Consider the following 22,358-nt stretch of genomic DNA (forward strand, 5'->3'; position numbering starts at 1 on the left):
ACAGGGATAAAATCTGAGATGAGGTAGGAAAATTCAGTTGATGCTACTGTAAAGGGTCTTCAAAGTCCCACTAACGGAGCATGAAATTCATCTGCCTTGCACTGTGGAAAACTACTTAATAAAACCTCCATGTGAGAAACACAATTCTTCAGACAATATAAAGGATGAAGTTATAAATAGGAGAAAAGAAAAACAAAATGAATATAGAACCACTATTTTGAAAGTTGAGTTATTTTTAAGCTATGTCTATACTGGAGGCCTTATTTCTTGCCCAGAAAAATACAGAGTTCTCCTCCATTTGATAATGAAGGAGATGTTTTCCATAAGATGTTTGTTAGTTTTGTTGCTTTGGCTGGTGGGTAAATAGAGGCAAAACTGAGTGACAACCCATGAAAAGTGCTTACAGGACCTTCATCTGTATAAGGTCTATTGGTCATTCTGAAATAAACACTTCTAAGTGAAAAAAAAAATTATTGTGAGAATATTTGTTAGCTTTCAGAATTCTCTTTTAAGCAATTTAAATATAATAAAAAGACAATAAAAAGATAATACCTAATTAAATTTCCTATTTATTCAGGAAAAAAATAAACCCAATATAATATAAAAGTCAAATTAAAATTAATAGAGTTCCTGCTGTTGTGGAGCAGGTTAAGAATCTGGCATTGTCTTTGAGGCAGCATGTGTTCAATCCCTGGCCCAGAGGAGTGGGTTAAGGATCTGGTGTTGCTGTAGCTATGGCTTAGATCACAGCTATAACTCGGATGCAATCCCTGGCCCAGGAACTTCCATAAGCCAAGGGTGGAGCCAAAAAAAAAGCAATAGAAGAAGGAAAAATACTTGGTACCAGTTTCTGACACTAAGTAAGTTTTTGGCAATGTCACATAAGTGAAATGGGCCCTATTTTCCATTATCTATAAAATGAGTAAGTTAATTAAGACTTCAAAAGTTCCCCTCAGATTTAACTTGGATATTTTATAGTTATATTCTTAAATCCACTATTAGAAAATTATACATGTCAATTTAATTTGCTTGCTCATGTGAAATATTTTACTTTACCCAAAAAGTAGCAAGTAAGTCCTTGATGTTAGGTCCAAATTCCTGATCTTTGGATTGATCTCTGTCCAGCAAATAAGGCTGTCTATGTTTCCCAGCTTTTACCCTCGCTGTACCTATGCGTTAACATGTAAAAGCATTTTATCACATGTTCAAATAACAAAAACACATATAGTAAACATACATACACAATCCAGGATACCCAGTTTTTCTTGAAATGGCAAGTGAGCTATTTTTGAACAAGCTTCGGTCAATCTAATTAGGTAAAAGACATATTCTTTCAAAACAGTGCTGTCCTAAAGAACATTCTGTGATAAGGAAAATTTCCCATAACTGTATTCTCTAATACTGTCAGCATTATCTATACTGGGGCTATTAAATACTTGAAAGGTAGCTCCTATAAATGACTAAATATATTTTTAATTTAATTTAAAACTAAAATAGCCACATATGGCAAGTGGCTCTGCTATTTGACAGAAAACCCTAAAATATGAAAGCACAAACTTTGATACTACTAAAAATATTTTGTGCCAGGTAATGTACTACCATTAGGAGAGTATTTGATTTCTCTAATGTTACATATTTTAGTGTTTCCAAGAGAATTTTAATAATTATTTTATCTTATAACAATTCTATGGGGTAGTACATGTATTAAATAATGCTAGGTAAAATAAGCTTAAATATGCTTCTTTCATTAAGAAAATTTCTGAAATCTAGATAAAAGCATTTTTTAAAGAGGAATGACAAGAAGCAAAAATATGTACTAATGAAAGTCTATTCATGAAAGTATACATAAACTAACACTTGGCTACATATGGTTTTATTTGTTCAAGTCAGGTCACCATCCACAGTGGAAAGAAATGCAGTTCAGTCATATTCTGAGAATTGGGGATCAGGGTGGGGGTGAGGAAGATACTGTTCTTTAATTTAATGAGTAATTTTTTTATAGTCACCTCGTACATTGCGTGGAAAGCATGACAATGGTATTAATGTACACCATGCAATAACGGAGATAACAACAAAATTCATCCCCCAATTCCGCGGCTGGTGTTGCTTACTGTCTTCAATGCTTTAACAGAGAAAATGAAAATTCTCAACTTTGTATATTTCATTACAAACAAAACCATAATTAAGCAGAGAGAGAGAGCATTTTCTGTTAATATGTCCCTGTTATTATTTGTTTTGCTGATATTGAGTGGTTGTGAGTAGTCCTACAGTCATGTGGTTCTCTTTGGTCCTGCAGGATACTGTTTTTTCCTTTCTCTTCTTTTCTCTTATTCTTTATTCTTTTTCAACTTTTTTTCTCCAACAGAAGCTACGCATTTAGGAGACTGACTATCTAACTCTCATTTCTTTTTTGAAATCATTCCTGCCCCTTTAGATCATGCACTCAATACTTCAGGGCAAGCCTGGACCTTTAAATTGCACAACTATTATTTATATGGGCGTTTAACCCTTTGACATATTCTTTTGAAATCTTTTCCTTACAAGGGACTATAGAGTCCCTTCTCTGAACTCTCAGATCCAGCATGTACTACCCTTCTAGTGATCATAACCTAATCACCTTTTGATAGCCTTTGTCTTCTGTCTTCCCTGTGGCTTTTCTTGACCTGCCTTTGCAAACCACAAAGCCTTGCAGTGGGCAGGGTGATATGGAAATGTGAAGGATCCTCTGCTAGGAGTTGCTGACTGTTCTCTTTTCATTCCCAGTTGTTTTGCAGCCTCGACCTTCTTTGTCTTCAACAATGCTCAGGTCATGATTTTGTAGGGAATTTTAATGGTTAAGTTATTTTGTATCATTTAAGGAGGAGAAGGGGAAGTTGACTACTACATAGCTTCCATTATCTTCAGTTCCACACACATTTAAATTAAGACTTTGTCCAACCAGCCATTGTGGGAAAATGTCTACATCCACAGGAACCATGGTTTTGGTGGTGCACCCAGGCAACAAAGACCTACTGCCAACAGAACCCGGTGAGTAGCTTGCATATACACCTCATCTTTGATAGAATATGGAGAATATTCTCAGTTTATTCAGTGCTGGGACAACTCCTTATCAACTGCTATTTTATTCAGGGTCACAAAGTCAACTTGCAATGATTACTTGTTATAATTTTGATTTCTATTATATAATAGGCACTTGTATGTGAATTTGCTATGCCCAGCTTATCACTAGGGCTATGTGTTTCCTTGTTAATTACAATATTCAGAAATTTTTTTCTCTCTCTCTTAAAGTATTTATAAAATTACAGTTTTTTTCATCTTTTAGAATTTTCTTCTCTTCTTCATTTGAACCCAGCTATGTATTCTAACTATATGTATGCATTAGTTTCAATTATTAGTTGTAATTACTTCCAATTTGACACACAAATTCAAGCATTACAAATCACAATGTTTTAATTATAACTTGAAATTATCAAATGCATCTGGAAGAGTAATTTTGCAAAAATAGTTCCTGAGTTTTGATGAATGACAATGAGTGAGGACTTATTCAACCATATAGAAAATGATATGATAAAGCTTTCATTATTGAAGTCTTGCAGTGTTGGCATAAGTATAGAAAAATGTATCTGGGAATAGATTAAAGATACAGAGACAAGAAAAAAACCTGTATATACAGATAAATTTATGTCAAAAATGGTATTTAATATCAGTAAAAATTAATTTAATTTTTTTCTATTTAAAATTTTGTGTGTGTGTGTGCTTTTTAGGGCCACACCTGAAGCATATGGAAGTTCCCAGACCAGGGGTTGAATCAGAGCTACAGCTGCCGGCCTACGCCACAGCCACAGCAATGCCAGATCTGAGCTATGTCTGCGACCTACACCACAGCTCATGGCAATGCTGGATCCCTGACCCACTGCATGAGGCCAGAGATCAAACCCACATCCTCATGGATACTAGATGGATTCATTTCCACTGCACCAAAATGGGAATTCCCACCAATACATAATTAAATATAACTTTAAAAATACATATTTAACCTAGAAAAATATGTATTTATATAGCAGAAAGAAGGAAATGAAAGAGAAGATACTACAACTGATGCCACAAAAATAAAAAAGATCATAAGAAACTACCTTGAACAGTTTTATACCAACAAGTTGGATAACCTAGAATAAATGGATAAATTTCAAGGAAACATGGAAACTATGAAGACTTAATTTAAAAAAAATCTGAACAAACAGGAACCAGTAAGGAGATAAAATCTGTAATCAAACACCCCCCCACAAAAGAAAACCTCAGAACCAGATGGCTTCACCGGAGAATACCACTAAACACTTAATAAGGAATTAATACTAATACTTCTCAAACTTTTTCAAAAACTTAAGAGAAGGTAATACTTCCAGACTCATTCCATGAGGTCAGCATTACCCTGAAAACAATATTAGACAAAGCTACTAGAAGAAAATTACACACTAATATTCCTGATGAATAATGATGTAAAAAATATTAACGAAATACTAGCAAACCATCTGAAAATAACACATTGTAAATCATTTATATTTCAATAAAAATTAAAGAAACATAAATACTAGAAAACAGAACTCAACAACATATTAAGAAGAGCATCATACATAATGACCATCTGAGATTTATTCTGGAATACAAGAATGGCTCAATATGACAATCAATTAATATAACACACCACATTAACAGAATGAAAGACAAAAGTACACCATCATCTCAATTTATACAGAAAAAATATTCAACAAATCTTAACACACTTTCATTATAAAAACACTCAATAAACTAGGAATAAAAGGAAATTACTGCAGCTATATATTAAAAGTCCAGTGCTATCACTGCACTCAATAGTTAAAAACTGAAAGCTCTCCCTCTAAGACCTAGAACAAGGCAAAGATTCCTCTTTATTTTTACCACCTCTATTCAACATAGCACTGGAAATTCTAGCCAGAATAATCGGGAAAGAAAAAGAAATAAAAGGCATCCATATTGAAAGGGAAGAGGTAAAAGTAGCTCTGTTTGCGACATGATCTTATATTTAGGAAATGCTAAAGACTCCAAAGAAAAAAACTGTTAGAACTTGTGAATGAATTCAGCAAAATTGCAGGATACAAAGTCAATGCAAAAACCAAGTGTGTTCTCTACACTAACAAGGAGCAGCATGCAAGGTAGAAGTCTTGTACATTAGAAACTCCAAAACATCACTAAAAGAATTAAAAGAAGATACATTACCTCAGGAATTGATACAAGTCTTTTGAAAAAAAAAAAAAAAAAACAGATTTGGAGGGGTTTTTTTTGTTTTTGTCTTTTTAGGGCCGCACCCATGGCATATGGAGGTTCCCAGTCTAGGGGTCGAATCAGAGCTACAGCTGCCAGCCTACACCGCAGTAATGCCAGATCCGAGCCATGTCTGCAACCTACACCACAGCCCACAGCAATGCCGGATCCTTAACCTACTGAGTGAGGCCAGGGATTGAACTGCAACCTCACAGTTCTTAGTCGGATTTGTTAACCACTGAGCCATGACAGGAACTCCCAGATTTGGAATTTTTAACAGTTAAAAAAAAAAAAAAAAGAAAGAAAGAACTAAAGAAGATATAAATATGGAGTTACCTGGTGGCCTAGCAGTTAAGGATTCCACATTGTCAGTGCTGTTGGTCAGGTTTAATTCCTGGCCCAGGAGCTTGCTGTGGATGTAGCCAAAAATAAATAAATTTTTTAAAAAAGAAGGTACAAATAAATGGAAAGATATCTATGCTCATGGATTTGAAGACTCAATATTGTTAAAAATGCCCTTAATACCCAAAGTAATCTATAGATTCAATGTAATCTCTATCAAAATCTCAACAGAATTGTTTTGCAGAAATAGAAAAAAAAAATCCTAAAATTTCATATCCAATCTCAAAAGACCCCAAATAGCCAAAATAATCCTAAGAAATGAAAAAGGCAGAGGTTTCACACCTCCTGATTTCAAAATATATCACAAAAGTACAGTAATCACAATAGTATGGTATAAAGGTAAATATATCAAACAATAGAATAAAGATCCCAGAAAATAAACTCTCATAAATATGGACAAATGATGCATTCTTTACATGAATAAGAATACACAATGGAGAAAGGATAATCTCTTCAATAAGTGGTGTTGGAAAAACGGGATACCCATGTGCAAAAGAAGGAAGTTGGACTCTTTCCTTGAAATATATACAAAAATAACTCAAAAATGGGTTAAAGATCTGAACATAAGACCTGTAACAATAAAGCACCAAGAAAAACTTCATGACACTGGATTTGGCAATTGTTTTTTGATATGACACCAAAAGCATAGGCAAGAAAAATAAAATTAGAGAAATGGGACTATATCAGACTTAAAAACTGCACAACGAAGGAAACTATCAACAGAATGAAAAGAAAAACTATGGAAAGGGAAAAAATATTGGCAAAACATGTATTGGGAATAGAGCTATTATATAAAGAATTACTTCAACTCCACAAAAACAAAAATCTGATTTTTAAAATGGGCAAAGGATTTGAACAGGTATTTCTCCAAAGAAGATATACAAATGGCCAACAAATAAGTGAGAGGATGTTCAACATCACTAATCATTAAGGAAATGAAAGTCAAAACCACAATGAGATATCATCTCAGACATACCTATTAGGATGACCGTTATATAAAAAAATTAAAAACCAGAAAGTAATAAGTGTTGACATAGATATTGAGAAATTGGGAAACTTATGCCCAGTTGGTGGGAATGAAAACTGGTGCAGTCACTGTGTAAAACAATATGAAAGCCCCACCCACCCAAAAATAAGAAATACCAGACAATCTAGCAATCCCAGTTCTGGGTATATATCCGAAAAAAAATGAAAATAGAGTGACGAAGAAATATTTGCACACCCATGTTAACTTCAGCATTATTCACAACAGCCAAGAGGATGAAGTAACCTAAATGTTAACTGACATCATGAACGGGTTAAAGAAAATGTGGTATGTATGTGTGTGTGTGTGTGTGTGTATATATATATATATATATATATATATATACATATATATATATATACACACACCACAACATGGATTAACCTTGAAGACATTATGCTAAGTGAAATAAGCCAGTCATAAAAAGACAAATACTGCATGATTCCACTTACATGAGGTATATAGAATAGTCAAACTCTTAGAAACAGACAGTAGAATAGTAGTTGCCAGGGGCTGGGGGGCGGGGGGGGGGAGTGAGGATATAGTATATCCATATACAATGGATATAGAGTTTCAGTTTGTTTTTTTTTTTGGTCTTTTTGCTATTTCTTGGGCCGCTCTCACGGCATATGGAGGTTCCCAGGCTAGGGGTCGAATCGGAGCTGTAGCTGCCAGCCTACGCCAGAGCCACAGCAACGTGGGATCCGAGCCGCATCTGCAACCTACACCACAGCTCACGGCAATGCCGGATCCTTAACCCACTGAGCAAGGGCAGGGACCGAACCCGCAACCTCATGGTTCCTAGTCGGATTCATTAACCACTGCGCCACGACAGGAACTCCTAGAGTTTCAGTTTTGTAAGATGAAAAAATTCTGGAGATACACTGCACAATATCCATTCATATACTTAACATTACTATATTATACACTTAAAATTGGTTAAGATGGTAAATTTTATACTATGTGTTTTTTACGACAATTAAAAAAAACAGTATGTGGATAGTAGTAAGGCTGTCATTATAAGTAGTTTTTAAAATTATATTTCAAGCAGCAAAGATAAAATGTATATTTTAGATGTATTTACATATACATATATGTGCGTATCAGTCACAATTACATATATCTTAAAATATGGTTATTACAAATTAAATATATATATATTTATAAACTATAGTATCTATCTAATAAATATTTTATACAATGTAAACCAAAAGAAAAGAAAAAAAAAACAGCTTACCTTTTCTCAAAACTACTGTTCCCAGAGGTCTTAATTATTGGTGGTCCTATCGCATAACCTGAAGCATATCCAGATATTCCTGCAGCTTCCACAATGCCTACAAAAAGAATACTCAATGTCAATTAACTACATAAGCCCAGCTTGGTTGTAAAAAGATAAAAGTTACCTTACTGAAATGGATTACTTCTGAAAGCATTGTAGCATGCTCCATGAGTTTCCAAAGAAACAGGACCAAAAGGTTTTTGAGAGAGAGAGAAAGGGAGGGAAAGAAAAAAGGAGAGAGAGAGAGATTGAGATTTTAAGGAAGTGGCTCATGAAATTGTAGGACAGGAAAGTGAAAATTTGTTGGGTAGGCTTGCAGGCTGGAAATCCATTAAAGAGTTAATGTTACAGTCTTGAGCTAATACTTAAGTCTTATGTCAACAGGGCAAGTCAGCAAGATGGGGAATCTCAGGAAGAGTTTCTACACTGTATTCTAGAGACAGAATTGTTTCTTCTTTGCCAAACCTCATGAAAGGCTTCAACTGATTGGATGAGGCTCATCCATATTATGAAGGGCAATCTGCTTGACTCAAAAATCTACTGATTGTAAATATTAGTAACATCTAAAAAATATCACAAAAACATGCAGACTGAGAAACTCAGGTAATTTTATAATTCACTGTACCTTATTCAATCTATACATTAACGTAGTATAAAATAAATATATGTATATTTAATATAAATTCAATAGACCTTATATCTCTTTAATTTGTGGTACTAAAGCAAAATGATACTTTAACATAAACATCACTTTGCACCCTTCACTTTTGCTGCCAGGGTGGCAGAAGGCAGCAATAAAGTAAGCTACTCTCTGCAGTGTATTGATCTGTGTTTTAATTGCTATTCAGTAGAACCAAAAGTAAAACAAACAGAATTGTTGCTGCCATCAGCTAACACCAATAAAACTGCCAATTTTTCTTAAATGCAAACATAAATATGAATATCACCTATTTTAGTTTACTGACATGACTTTCCTTACCTCTGGTGGAAAATTATTATTTTGGTGTAAAGTGCTATTATCTATTAAATCACTATCACAGTAGGTATGCAAAAACAACTTTAACATTTTTTTTCAAAAATGACAGATAACCTTGTATAAATAGTTGATCTACCAGGACAAGAAGCTATCACAATATAAGAAAGTACAGATTATTGTGAGATATACACCAGGATTACTTATTGTATTGTATAAATACTTATTATATATTATCACAAAATATTGAAAATAGAGTATACTATATTATAGTTAACTAATTAAATAACATATAACTCTTCTTGATAAGATGAACAAGATTATATTTTCATTAACTTCAAAGTAACAAAGCCCCTGCCCAAAAGATTAAGTGAATTAATGTATGAAAAGAGCTTGGTATAATAATGATTATTTCAGCACCACACTGAATCTAGCCCTGAGGGAACATAAAATAACGTTTCTATTCCCTTATGGACATGATGGCAGCAACATCTTACTATATACTACTTGAGTAATTTAATCTGGTAATGAGATTTTTTTTTCCTAGAGAAATGAACTGACTTCAGCATATACAGTTTGATAGGACAAAAATTATATAAATTATATTAGAAGGGGAAAAACTTGCCTAGATAAATAGCAGCTGAGTGTGTGGCAACGCTCTTATAAATAAAGGTTATTCCAAGGACATAAAGAGGTATAGCTGCTATTCCCTGCACACACTGCCCAAGGATGAAGAAAGTCATATATTTTGATTGGAATGATAATGAAGATTTCTTGCAAACCTTGGCCATCCTCCTTTCTTGGCAAATAACTTTTGAAAGATAATTATATTTTCGTTAAATGAGTCAAAAGTTAAACATACAACAAATACGCAGTATCTTCTATCAAACATTTTACCTTTTATAAGCTATTTCCACCATTATGCTTTTATTTCAGGTAACATTTCATTTATATTGAAAGTAGTAATTCTACAATCAATCATAATGTTCTCAGAAAAAAAAAGGAATGATTACAGAAAATTTGTGAGAATACTGGAAAAGGTACACACATATAAACCAAACATAAATATGTATGCATGATTATATGTACATACAAACTTATGTGTACATAGGTATATATACATATATACACATACATAACACACATACATACATATTTCTCTTAAAGTTGGAATCTGGTACCCCTGAATTTTGACACCAGGGTAAAAGTATTTCTAATGTTCTAAATTATCTGAAATTAAAGTTTACCTTCTGAATTTAGTCCTAGATCTACTTTAGCAATTTTCACATTAACTTCATGTCACAAATAGTTTCCCATTTTAGACCCACAAACTTCTATAATATAGGTTTATGAGGTCAAGGTGTTATACAATAAAAATTTTCTTTCTCTTAGAGTTAGTCATTAGATGGTAATGTACTAGATTTTAAATTCCTGTAGGTGAAGATCTATTTCTTATGCTTTTTTAAAATTCACATGGTTGTAGACCAATAGTAAATAAATATTTGCTGGAATTACATTTATTATTAGATTGGTAGATTCAGGCAATGCTATTAGGTCATTTTGATTGTGCCTATTTTGATTGGAATTTAATAAATGCTCCTAAAATATCAGGGGAAAACTGGTTATTGCAAAATAGTCCACAAATGGAAATTGCCATCTGGTTCAGTCCATACAGAATGATACTTGAACCCCTGTCAAATGGGAGGAGATATCTAGAATTGTGGTCCAAAATATTGACGATTCCATTTTACACAGACATATTAACTTGTGGTGATGTCACTATCAATGTAATATTTTTAACACCCTAGCCTCTTAGTTCCTTGACCCCTTCTCTGTCCATGTACTTATACTCCACTTACCTTAGCAACTCTTTTGAAACTTTCAGAAACAAGAACTACAAACCTTCCTTAATTGCAATTTCAAGCATCCTATACTCAAACTGTCTCTAGCTTTCCCTTCTAGTAGCTCACTCCTTCTATAACCCAGATCCAACAGTCTTTAAAACCCACCAGACCTACAAACCTTTTCATTCTTTCAGAGTCCCCTTACTTCTCTCACTGCCATCTTAACAGTTTTAAATCCCTTGTTCTCTTTCATATCACACAATGCCTTAATAAAATTGCAGCCCTAGTAAAATTAAACTCTTCTCCCTACTCTACACCTACTCTATTGTTGTTTCTGTTGTAAGAATGGGGGAAAAAATTGAGCCATTAAGTGCCAATAAGTGGGAATCAAAAGATACGGAGAATTTGCAGAAAGCGGAGAAAGATCATTAAAGGAATAAAGTCCCCAAAGAGGCAAAAGAGCACAGAAGGTTTAGCAGGAGAATAGCACTTCCATTTTAGCAGGAAGGAAGAAGTAAAGAATGCCAACATAAAATTACAGGCAAAATGATAATTTTTGTAGTAAAACAAATTAAGGCAGTTTTCAATTATGGCATGTATTTTCCATCCAACACAGAAGATAAGAGTGGAGTGAGATGCTACAGAATGAATGTTTAGGGTTTCATCTGTTGAAATCTCCATCCCCAATATGATGGTATTTTGAGATGGAGCTTTTGGGCAGTAATTAAGTCATGAAGGCAGCAACCTCATGAATGGGATTAGTAACCTTATAAGAAGACACACAAGAGAGTTTGCTTTCCCTCTCTCCCCTTCCCTCTCTGCTTGCTATCTGAGGACATAACAAAGAAACGAATCAGTTGGATCCTGGATCTTGGACTCCCAGCCTTCAGAGTTTTGAGAAATAAATTTCTGTTCTTTAACCACCAGTGTATTATATTTTTATTATAGCAGCCCAGACCAAGACATGAGGAAAATATAAAAATTTTATTGTGAATTATGGAAGAAAGGGGACTGAAAAAATAAAAGTCAAAGGAATGGATCCATTTGAGAGTATAATGAGATTGAAAGTAACACATTCATTACAGGACTAAGCTGTCATCTTTTGTGCTTTCTCTCTAAAACACTCATCAACAGCCCAGGTATAGATACAAAAGAAAGATATATGGTTGGTTCAAAAGTTTTCCAGATCAGGAACAAGAAATGACAATGGGACAGAGAGTTTATGATAATGATTATACTATATTTGAAATACTCTAACATGTCATATTAAGGAACAGAAAATGTCTACCAATGAAAGAAAGTAATAACCAGGAGAATCTGATAAAGGGAAAAAGTAGATGTCCATATAATGAAGGTTCCAATGAAAGGAAAGAACTGATGTCTCTGTTGCATGAGTGAGTTAGAAGAATTAGGGGATATAATCAGAGCGAAATAATAGATATTTAGGACGTTATTAGTAAAGTGACAGTGCACTACAATCATGGACATGCTAAGTGTTCAATTACATGGAAAGATCGAGAAACCAAAGATCAGAGTGTGATACAACTGTTTTCATGAGCTAGTAGAGAAAATTAGTTCTAACTTCTCAAGGATTTGGTAGAATATGATTTCTACATGTTAGTTGAGGCACAGAGACAGAAGTCATGAGTATGGAAAGCTGTGACAGGATAGAAGGGGTAGAGAAAGGGAGTGTAAGGTGGTGGTAAATAGACTGTTCCAAAGAGGTTTACACCAGTCATAGAGGAAAGGTAAGTATGACAGGTAACTGGGGGATAGAGACAAAGGATAGAACAGGAGAGATATTCAGAAAACAATAAGAGAAGTATCCAGGAAAAAAGGATGAAAATACAAAAATTAAAAACATACACACGCATAAATTGAAGTGTGGACAGAGAGTAGAAAATTAGTTATGTAAGAACTACACTTTTAAAGAAAATTAATAAAATATCTGCATAGATAGGTATACGAAACGAGCACTTCTATTTGCAAAGACTCTTTATTTTGGCTTCTCTAACACCAAGCAGAGGGTTACCCAGTAAATGCACTGAATGGTGCCAGATAAAAACTGCCTGTGCCTAATCACAAGCAGAAAATAAAATATATAGAATCTAGATAATATAAAGAAATTACAAAGGAAGAAAGACTGAACTATTTCTACCTCCATTACTCCTGAGTACCCATCAAGTAGCTCTTTTTTTTTTTTTTTTTTGCTTTTTAGGGCCACACATATGGCATATGGAAGTTCCCAGGTTAGAAGTCAATTTGGAGCTACAGCTGTCAGCCTACACCCCAGCCACAGAAATGCCAGATCTGAGCCTCGTCTGCACCCTACACCACAGCTCACGGTAATGCCAGATCCTTAACCCACTGAGCGAGGCCAGGGATCAAACCTGCATCCTCATGGATACCAGTCAAGTTCATTACCACTGAGTGACAACAGGAACTCCGGGGTAGCATTTTTAATGTCTCAAGCAGAGGTTCCTAACTTTTCACCCTTTCTGACCAGAACCTGGTTAAGGGAAGAAAAGAAGTAAATTCTTCATTCCCTTCTTTCCATAAGTCATCTTCTAATTCAACTAGCTATCAATTCTACAAATATAATAAATTTATATTCACAAATAATAAATGTATTTATTCTACATATTTATATTCTACAAATATAAGAGATTATAAATACATGTCAATATTATATACTTCATAAATTGATGATATATATTGTGATACATATCAGTTATTTATAATATGAATTATACAGTATATAAATATTTTAATTATATTAACATGTGAATTATTGTATTTAATATAAACTTTAAAAAATTAAATTGTAAATGCACAGAATAAACACATCACAAACATACTTTTAAACATCACAAGCATTACATGTTATACTTTTAAACATCATAAGCAGGTGTAAAAGAGTACACACACAGAGACATTCTCATGACTTTTCCATCATGTCTTGCTAAAACTTAAAGTTTCCAAAACTTTCATAAGACTATTCACAACAAAAAAAATACCTGACACAGTGTCAGAAATAGGAGTTCCTATTGCAGCTTAGCAGTAACGAGTCTGACTAGTATCCATTAGGACAAGGGTTCAATCCCAGGCCTCGCTCAGTGGGTTAAAGGATCCAGTGTTGTCATGCGCTGTGGTGTAGGTCACAGATACAGCTCAGATACCACACTGCTGTGGCTGTGGTGTAGGCCAGCAGCAGTAGCTCTGATTTGACCTGTAGCCTGGTAACTTCCATATGCCATAGGTGTGGCCCTAAAAAAACAAACAAACAAACAAAAAGTGTCAGAAATAGTGCTGTGAAACTTCAAATAGCCTTTTTATCTACTGAGAGTAGCAAAAATTATGGAATAAATAGGAAAAAAAAAGAAAGAAAGAAAGAAAAGAAGCCACCAATCTTTTCAGATTCCAAGTCCTATGTCAAAGGTCAGTATCCATTTTGAAATGGTAGAAGCAGCTGGAAAAGTTCTGATTTTTTTGTGTGTGTGTGTATGTCTGTGTACAACTGTTTATCTTGGCTTTTGTACTTGTGTATATGTGTGCTGAGGTCAAAAAAAATGGATCAATTAAAATATATTGTGGAAGACATAAGGAATTATCAAAGCTCTCAAAAGATTTACAATATACATAAAAATTGGTAAAAGAAAAACTTTTCACAGAATAATTATCCCAAAATATTCTTTAATCTTCCTAGGCCTATCTCTTAGATGAAAAAGTATATGATCATGGGAGGTAGGAGAATGGCATACATGCTATTAGGCAGCTACCATTAATTACCTTAATAAACATTATGATATAAATAAATACAGATCAATGAATGTACAGATAGATTAAGTATCACAGTCTATTTTAAGTTCCCAGTTCCAATGGTTTACATGAATAATGATTTGATGAATGACATCATCTTTTAAAATCTTACCTTCAGATTCAACATTTTCTTCATTAAATCCACCACTAAAGTATGGAAAAGCAAATAAAAGTGATCCAAATCCTACTAAAAAAGAGGAAGCTGTAATCCATCTTGGTATGCTTCCTTTTCCTCCATAGTATGCTATAAACACTACTACCAGGCAAGATGAAATATCATAAGTCAATGACAACACTAAATTCTCAGCAGTTTTCAGATTACTGTTCTTCAGGAAAATGTCATTGCTCATATCTACAAGGCCAAACACAATACCTAAAATATAAAAAGAAAAAAAAGGAAGCATAAAATTATCTTTACAAAGACAAAATAGATCATCTTTATAATCATAAAAAAAAAAAAACAGGAGTTCTCTCGTGGCACAGTAGGTTAAGAATCTGGCATCATCACTGCAGTGGCTCAGGTCATTACTGTGGCATGGGTTCAGTTCCTGGCCTGAGAAATTCTACATGCCATAGGCCTGGCCTAAAGATGAATAAATACATCCGTGTCCCCCATAAAACAAACAGGGTGACATTATTTAAAAAAAAAAAAATCATTGAAAACCAAAACAATTTATAATGATTTAAATTTATTTTACATTACTCTGAATGTTTAATATCTATAAACATATAATAATTCCTTTTCTAAAACACTTATAAATCTTAACATCTATGAAATATTTGCTAATTGAATTTTTATAACTTTTTTAAACTATATTTATGAGGCATTTACTGAAGAATATTTTAATGTATTGTTTCAATTATTTAAGAATGAATAAATAACAATCCAATGAATATTTGTTTATCTCCCATCCAGAATAGAAAATAAAGCATGGAGTTCCCGTCGTGGCGCAGTGGTTAACGAATCCGACTAGGAACCATGAGGTTGCAGGTTCAGTCCCTGCCCTTGCTCAGTGGGTTAACGATCCGGCGTTGCTGTGAGCTGTGGTGTAGGTTGCAGACGCGGCTCGGATCCCACGTTGCTGTGGCTCTGGCGTAGGCCGGTGGCTACAGGTCCGATTCAACCCCTAGCCTGGGAACCTCCATATGCCGCGGGAGCGGCCCAAGAAATAGCAACAACAACAACAGCAAAAAAGACAAAAGACAAAAAAAAAAAAAGAAAAGAAAGCATTATCAAAACTGTTGAAGCCCAACATGTACCCTAAACACATTCTTCTCTCATTCTGTAACTCATATTCTATACTTGAAGTTTACCATTTCTGAGCCATTTTAACACTTTTATTGACAATGTATATATACATCTATCCTTAAACAATATGGTATACAGTTTTTCATGTTCTTGAATATTAAGTAAATGGTATATGTGTGCATTTCTACAACTCAGCATCCAACTGTGAAAAATAAAACTACTAAATATTTGAAACAGAAATTGATATAGGGGTTGGTTAGAAAAGTAACACATTTTTGGAGTGAAAAGAAAAAAATAGTTACTAATCAAAACTCATGATATATATGACACTAAGTTGCTAAGGCAGTGATAGCTGCTGTTGGAACTGCAAGCACTACCTCTTTGCAGAAAGCCAGGACCCACATACCTACTAATGCTATGAAAGCTAGCTACTTCATAGTTACCTGCTGTTTCTGCTGCTCTTGCAGTTGCTTGAGCCAGTGCCCATGAGCACTGTACTGCTGCAACATCCACTGTTGTTGCTGATAGAACTTTATTCATTCCTGACTATAAATCCAGGAGCCGTCAAGTATTCAGTATTGCTGCTGCTGCTGCCAAAATCATCCCCAGAATAGAGAAAGAAAAAAGAGAGAGGCTTCCCTTTGCCCCCTTTTCAAATGTACTGTCAGAGGCTCTTACCCACAACACCTAAGCGGAAGCCAGCTGGCAAGGAAGTCTGGAAAATGTAGTTTACAGGCTGCCAATCCCCTTGGAAATAGGAATGAGGCCACAAGGGCAACAATGAAGTTCATGGCCAACAGATAAATAACTTGAAGAGTTCACTTTTGAGACTACTCAGGACATGTTTTCTCATTTCTTTCCATATTTAAATTTCCATACCAAATTAATAGCAACATAAGCATGCTTCTGCCTAATGTTGCAATTATCACACTTACAAAGATGTTCTCACTTTTTCCCCAAAATGGGAGACACACAGTCCAGTCACCATATCCATTTCAAAGTAATTTTAACCCCTCTTTTAGTTCAATCACAAACCTGAATGGATTTTCTTTAACATAAAAACTAAATTGCAAGGTATAAATGGTATAAAAAGTTATAAGTAAAGCAATAATTAAGCAAAGACGTAAGCCTAACTAAATCTTTGAGGGAAGTATACTGCAAAAGAAACCATGATCAGACTTAGAACCACAGAGTTTAACAGAACTGCAGGAAACAGGATTTGAAAATTTTGGTGCACCTGGGAGTTCCCATTGTGGCACAGCAGTAACGAACCTGACCCATATCCATGAGGATGCTGGTTCAATTCCTGGCCGTGCTCAGGGGGTTAAGGATCCAGTGTTGCTGTGAGCTGTGGTATAGGTCACAGACACGGCTCAGATCCTGCATTGCTGTGGCTGTGGCGTAGGCTGGCAGCTATAGCTCCAATTCAACCTGTAGCCTGGGAACTTCCATATGCCTCAGGTGTGGCCTAAACAAAAAAGCAAAAATAAATAAATGCATATATAAATTTTGCAGCAACTAAATGAATTTTCTTCAACTCTCATTTTAGATGTGGCAAAGAAGGATAATGGCCAAGGCAAGGAATCTCCTGTTGGTAACTGTGTCCATCTCTGGGGTATCAATTCTCCTTCTAATTCAGGAATATTTTGTAACCTAGAGACAAATTAGTAGTTACCTTCCACAATACTCTTCTATAAAATAGAAGGGAAAGAGGAAGAGAAATAATTAGAAACGGAAATACATACACGCACAAATGTATATGCTTCTGTGTGTATACATAAAATAAACAAGAGAAAAATGCAGAGTTGGCTACAGTTTTTATTTCTCAAAATGGTTATGAGAGCACAGTTGATATGTATAATTTGCTTTTTCCATTATTCACCCTCTCTTCTTCCTCTTGATCTCAGATAACATATATAGGTTGTTACCATAAAGTATGTGCCTCACTCCACAGGACAGTACCCCCAAATTTTTATTGCTATTTCCTAGCTGAAGCCTCATCCGAGTCTTCAATTAGACATTATATGATCTGTAAGGTCAAAAGGTTCTGGATATTGGGCTATGTAATAAGAGCAGTCAATTCCATGGACATGAACTTCCTGAGGTACTTCCTTTGCTTTAAAATTAGTTTCTGCACTAAAAGAAATGTGATAATATTTAAGATGTTATGATATTGTATGAGGCATTCATTAAGCCCAGTTATAGTTGTTCTGACAGAATTGTGGTGATGTAAGAAGAACAAGGATCCAAAATAAATATCTATTTCAGTGAGGAGAAAATATTTCCCACTCTATAATAGAAGCAGATAACATAATCAGCCTAACTCCAGATGATGGTTGGTTTCACTAGGGAGTGGAGTTATTTCCTGGACTGTATTGAATTTTCCTGGTGGCAATTCAGGCATTCAGAAGTGAAATAGCAACATCAGCTCTGGTAAAGAAAAATCCTTGCATTCAGCTCTCATATAATCCTCTATCCTTGATGCAACTGTTACTATAAATATGAGCCCATTGAATAAGACATACAATGGCAGAGGAGAGAGGCTGATTATAGTCACAGGGTCGTTATCTATCTACTTCATTATTGAGAGCTGCCTCTGCAATGGATTTCTTTTGGTGAACATTCACATAGGATAACATTGCTCACTCAGAAAGACATGCCACTTACCCAGCCCCTTCCTAGTCACAAAATGGTCAGACCATTAGGCAAAAGCAGCATGGTATCTAGGCAATAAATCAGATGTATTCTTCAATGCTTTGTCTACTGAGAGGATTTCCTTTTTCCTCTGTTTTTCAGGGCTATAATGTTACAGATAGCATTATACTATAGCATACTTTCACCTTCAAAAAACCCAGAGGCTCACCAAAGATTATGGTCTTTCTTAGCAGTGGGTGGTACACATGAAGAAACTTTTCCATCCTTCGAGAAGAGGTAAACTTATACAATCCATACCAATTGGTCCCTAGAGACATTACGTCATTGAAGGGGCAGGAAAATTTTTGGTGTATATGATATTATCTCCCAGGGCAGATTTTATGTTCATAATTCTAAGAAGGCTGGAGTCTGATTTTAGCCATGAGTCTAGTAGCAATAGGGATGGTAAGGTAGGTAATGAGGGCAATCAGCAGCCCCTTAACTCAGGTGAAGTAAATTCAGTGTCTCAAAGCAAGGAATTACTTTGGCTTGAGACACAGGAAGAAGAGTTGCTCCTATTGGGAAAGGAGGATCAAGATTTCAAGGTACATGGTTGTTGGATTCATGGAATTCCAGCCAAATGCCTTTGTCCCAAGTCTCAGGGTTCCACTTCTCCTCAATCAACACTCCAACTCTCACATAAGTGATCTAGTGAATTTATTATTTCAACTTAACATTGTAATTCTGCAGCTGTGAATAAGGGTTGGTACTGTTCATGTAGCATGTGGCTGAAAGTGATAAGATTCTCACAGAACCATCAGAGAAGTTCACACATTTTCTAACTGTGCCCTAAATTTCTTACTTTCTTTCTGTAAATTTTTCAGTGCAATGAGAAGCAGTAAACTCCAAAATTTTTGCAGTCAAGTTCCACACAGGAATCAACTATAGAAGCCACCGGTCTCCCAAGTCTTGCCTCTAATAAGAACTTAACTCCAGGCAACATTTTAAACAATTCTTTTAAATCACTACATGCCTCTGACCTCCAGTGTACCACTATCCACAAGCACAGTTATTGCTTTTTTTCACTGCTTTCAAGCCCAAGCAGGTCAGATAGCCAATTGTAGATTCCCATCTTTGAGGTATGATAGTTTATATTTTTCTTGGTTCAATGCCTGGTATGGAGTACTACATTTAAAAATCACATAATTTTTTAACTTATAGACAAATTAATTTTATGACATTAGTGAAGTTAAAAATGTAGTAAAAACGGAGTTCCCGTCGTGGCACAGTGGTTGACGAATCCGACTAGGAACCATGAAGTTGCGGGTTCGGTCCCTGCCCTTGCTCAGTGGGTTAACAAACTGGCGTTGCCGTGAGCTGTGGTGTAGGTTGCAGATGTGGCTCAGATCCAGCGTTGCTGTGGCTCTGGCATAGCCCGGCAGCTACAGCTCCGATTCAACCCCTAGCCTGGAAACCTCCATATGCCACGGGAGTGGCCCAAATAAATAGCAAAAAGACAAAAAAAATAAAAAAAAGTAGTAAAAACTTTTCAAATATCTCTATTATATATCTTGATATTTACAAAACAAAGGAATATTGGGAGTTCCCATTGTGGCTCAGCAGTAATGAAACCAACTAGTAACCATGAGGATTTGGGTTCAATCCCTGGCCTTGCTCAGTGGCTCAGTGGGTTAAGTATCTGGCATTGCCATGAGATACTATACATCACAGATTTGGCTTGGATCCTGTGTTGCTGTGGCTGTGGTGTAGGCCAGCAGGTACAGCTCTAACTGAACCCCTAGCCTGAGAACTTCCATGTGCCACATGTGTGGCCCTAAAAAGCAAAATAGAAAAATAAAGGAGTTTTATTCTTGTTATATACTCAGTTACCTCAACCTATTTCTTAGCCATATTTACCTCTAAAAAAAGTTTCTATTTTTTCTGAAGAATACATTTTTAATATGATCTTATTTCTAATTGTCCTTATAAAATTAATGATATAAAAATCAAAGGCTTTTTTTTTCTTATAGTTTTGCAGTAAAGAGTTAACTCAGCAGGTTTGGTCTGCTCAAAAAAGGTCTGTCTTCAAGACTGGTCTTTGATTAGCTCCTAGAAGATGACCCTGAGCCCTTGGAATTTTCTGCCATATGAGAGTGCTTCTAGGAATTCTGGTGGCCTACCAGTTAAAGGATCCAGTATTGTCACTGTTATGTCTCAGGTTGCTGCTATGGCACAGGTTCAATACGTGGCCCAGGAACTTCTGCATAGCACGGGGATGGCAAAAAAAAAAAAAAAAAAAAAAAAAAACTTTTATGTTCCAGACACCTTGGGCCACACAGTACCATTTTAATCAGATAGGTTATGTTAATGGTATGTTTTATGATGAATGCCTTTTTTGTTGTGAGGGGTGAGGTAACATAGACTGAATAGTGAGGTCAATCAGATGCTATATGCCTACATGACTGACCCCTTTGTCAAAAAACAAAAACAAAAACCCTAGACACAAAGGCTCGTGTGAGCTTCCTTGGTTGGCAACTCTTTGCATGTGTTATCAGATATTGTTGCTACAAGATTAAGCATGTCCCTGTGATGCCCCTGGGAAAGGAAACATGGCAGCTTGACCAGGTTTCTTCTGGATTTTGTCTCATGTGCCTTTTCTCTTTGTTAATTTCAATTCATATCCTTCCACTGCAATAAATCATAAGCATGAGTATAACATCTCTCTCTTAGTCCTTCCAGTAAATCATCCAGCCTAAGTGAAGTCTTAGGGACCTCCAATAAAATAGTTAATAAATTTGAAGATGTTAAGACCTCCAAATGACTCCTCCCTGCAGATCATAATATTTTCACTGAAAAAGTACTCTAGAAATATACAAGTGTCTAATAAGCTCAAGTAAAATGCTACCAAATAATGTCTTCAGTTCCATCTTTGTATTGAAATATTTCAGCCTAGTCATTCTGAGGATATTTTTTTGATAAATACTTTGCAAGACAAAACTCTTCAAATAAGTTGTCTATATTTATGATTATTCTGAATATTCCACCAAATTTAAGTGTTCAAAGCCACAGTCCTCCTTAATTTTAATTCAATATATGAAAATGAATCATTGTAATTCACTATATTAATACAATAAAAACCAAGAGCCACATGAACATCAAAATGCAGAAAAAGCATTTGACAAAATCCAACATCTTTTCCTAATAAAAACACTTTAATGAACTAGGAGTAAATGACAACTTCTTTAAACTGATTAAGTACATATATGGAAAAGCTTTGACATACTTAAAATTTTAATTGCATAGTTAAACTATATATGACCAAGCAATTTCACTCCTATGCATAAATTCAAGAGAAATGAAAACATGTGTCCACATAAAACTTAAACACGGTTCCAGTTGAATTCTCAGATCATGACTTGATTTAACAAACCTAAGTTTGTCCTTTTCTCTTAATAAGTACTTAAGGGCACTCAAAAGATTCTATCCAACACCAGAGTCCTAATAGTCATCATTACTACCATAAGATAAAGTACAGCATCTAGCTGGTTTCCAAGCATTTCATTCCTATCACGCACAGATGACACCTTGATTAATTATGATATCACTACATGCCAAGAACTACTACCCATCTTCTATTGGCAATGAGCTCAGCACTTAACTCAAGATTAAAGGCATAACAACCAGTCCCCAAATTCCAACCTTATGAAGGTATCTTCTGGGACTATTCCTGATACCAATTCCATAACAGTCTGGATCCAATCAGAAGAAAGAAACCATTCAATAATTTGAGGCAGTTTGCAGAAAAGTTTAATATAAAGAATTATTAACTATGACAG

At 35.1% G+C, this 22,358-nt stretch overlaps 1 protein-coding gene across 1 annotated transcript in view; it reads right to left on the reverse strand.

The window, feature by feature from the left end:
* The window catches only part of SLCO6A1 (solute carrier organic anion transporter family member 6A1), a 97,158-nt gene that overhangs the window by 61,325 nt on the left and 13,475 nt on the right, over positions 1–22,358 (reverse strand). Inside the window, exons 2-6 of the mRNA XM_021085154.1 lie at positions 14,752–15,055; positions 9,602–9,787; positions 7,962–8,058; positions 2,007–2,122; positions 1,057–1,169 (exon numbers count right to left, since the gene is read on the reverse strand). Of these exons, the coding sequence (XP_020940813.1) occupies positions 1,057–1,169; positions 2,007–2,122; positions 7,962–8,058; positions 9,602–9,787; positions 14,752–15,055 (816 nt within the window). The remainder of the gene's footprint in view (positions 1–1,056; positions 1,170–2,006; positions 2,123–7,961; positions 8,059–9,601; positions 9,788–14,751; positions 15,056–22,358) is intronic.

Source organism: Sus scrofa, chromosome 2 (assembly GCF_000003025.6).
Source record: "Sus scrofa isolate TJ Tabasco breed Duroc chromosome 2, Sscrofa11.1, whole genome shotgun sequence".
Lineage (NCBI taxonomy): Eukaryota > Metazoa > Chordata > Mammalia > Artiodactyla > Suidae > Sus > Sus scrofa.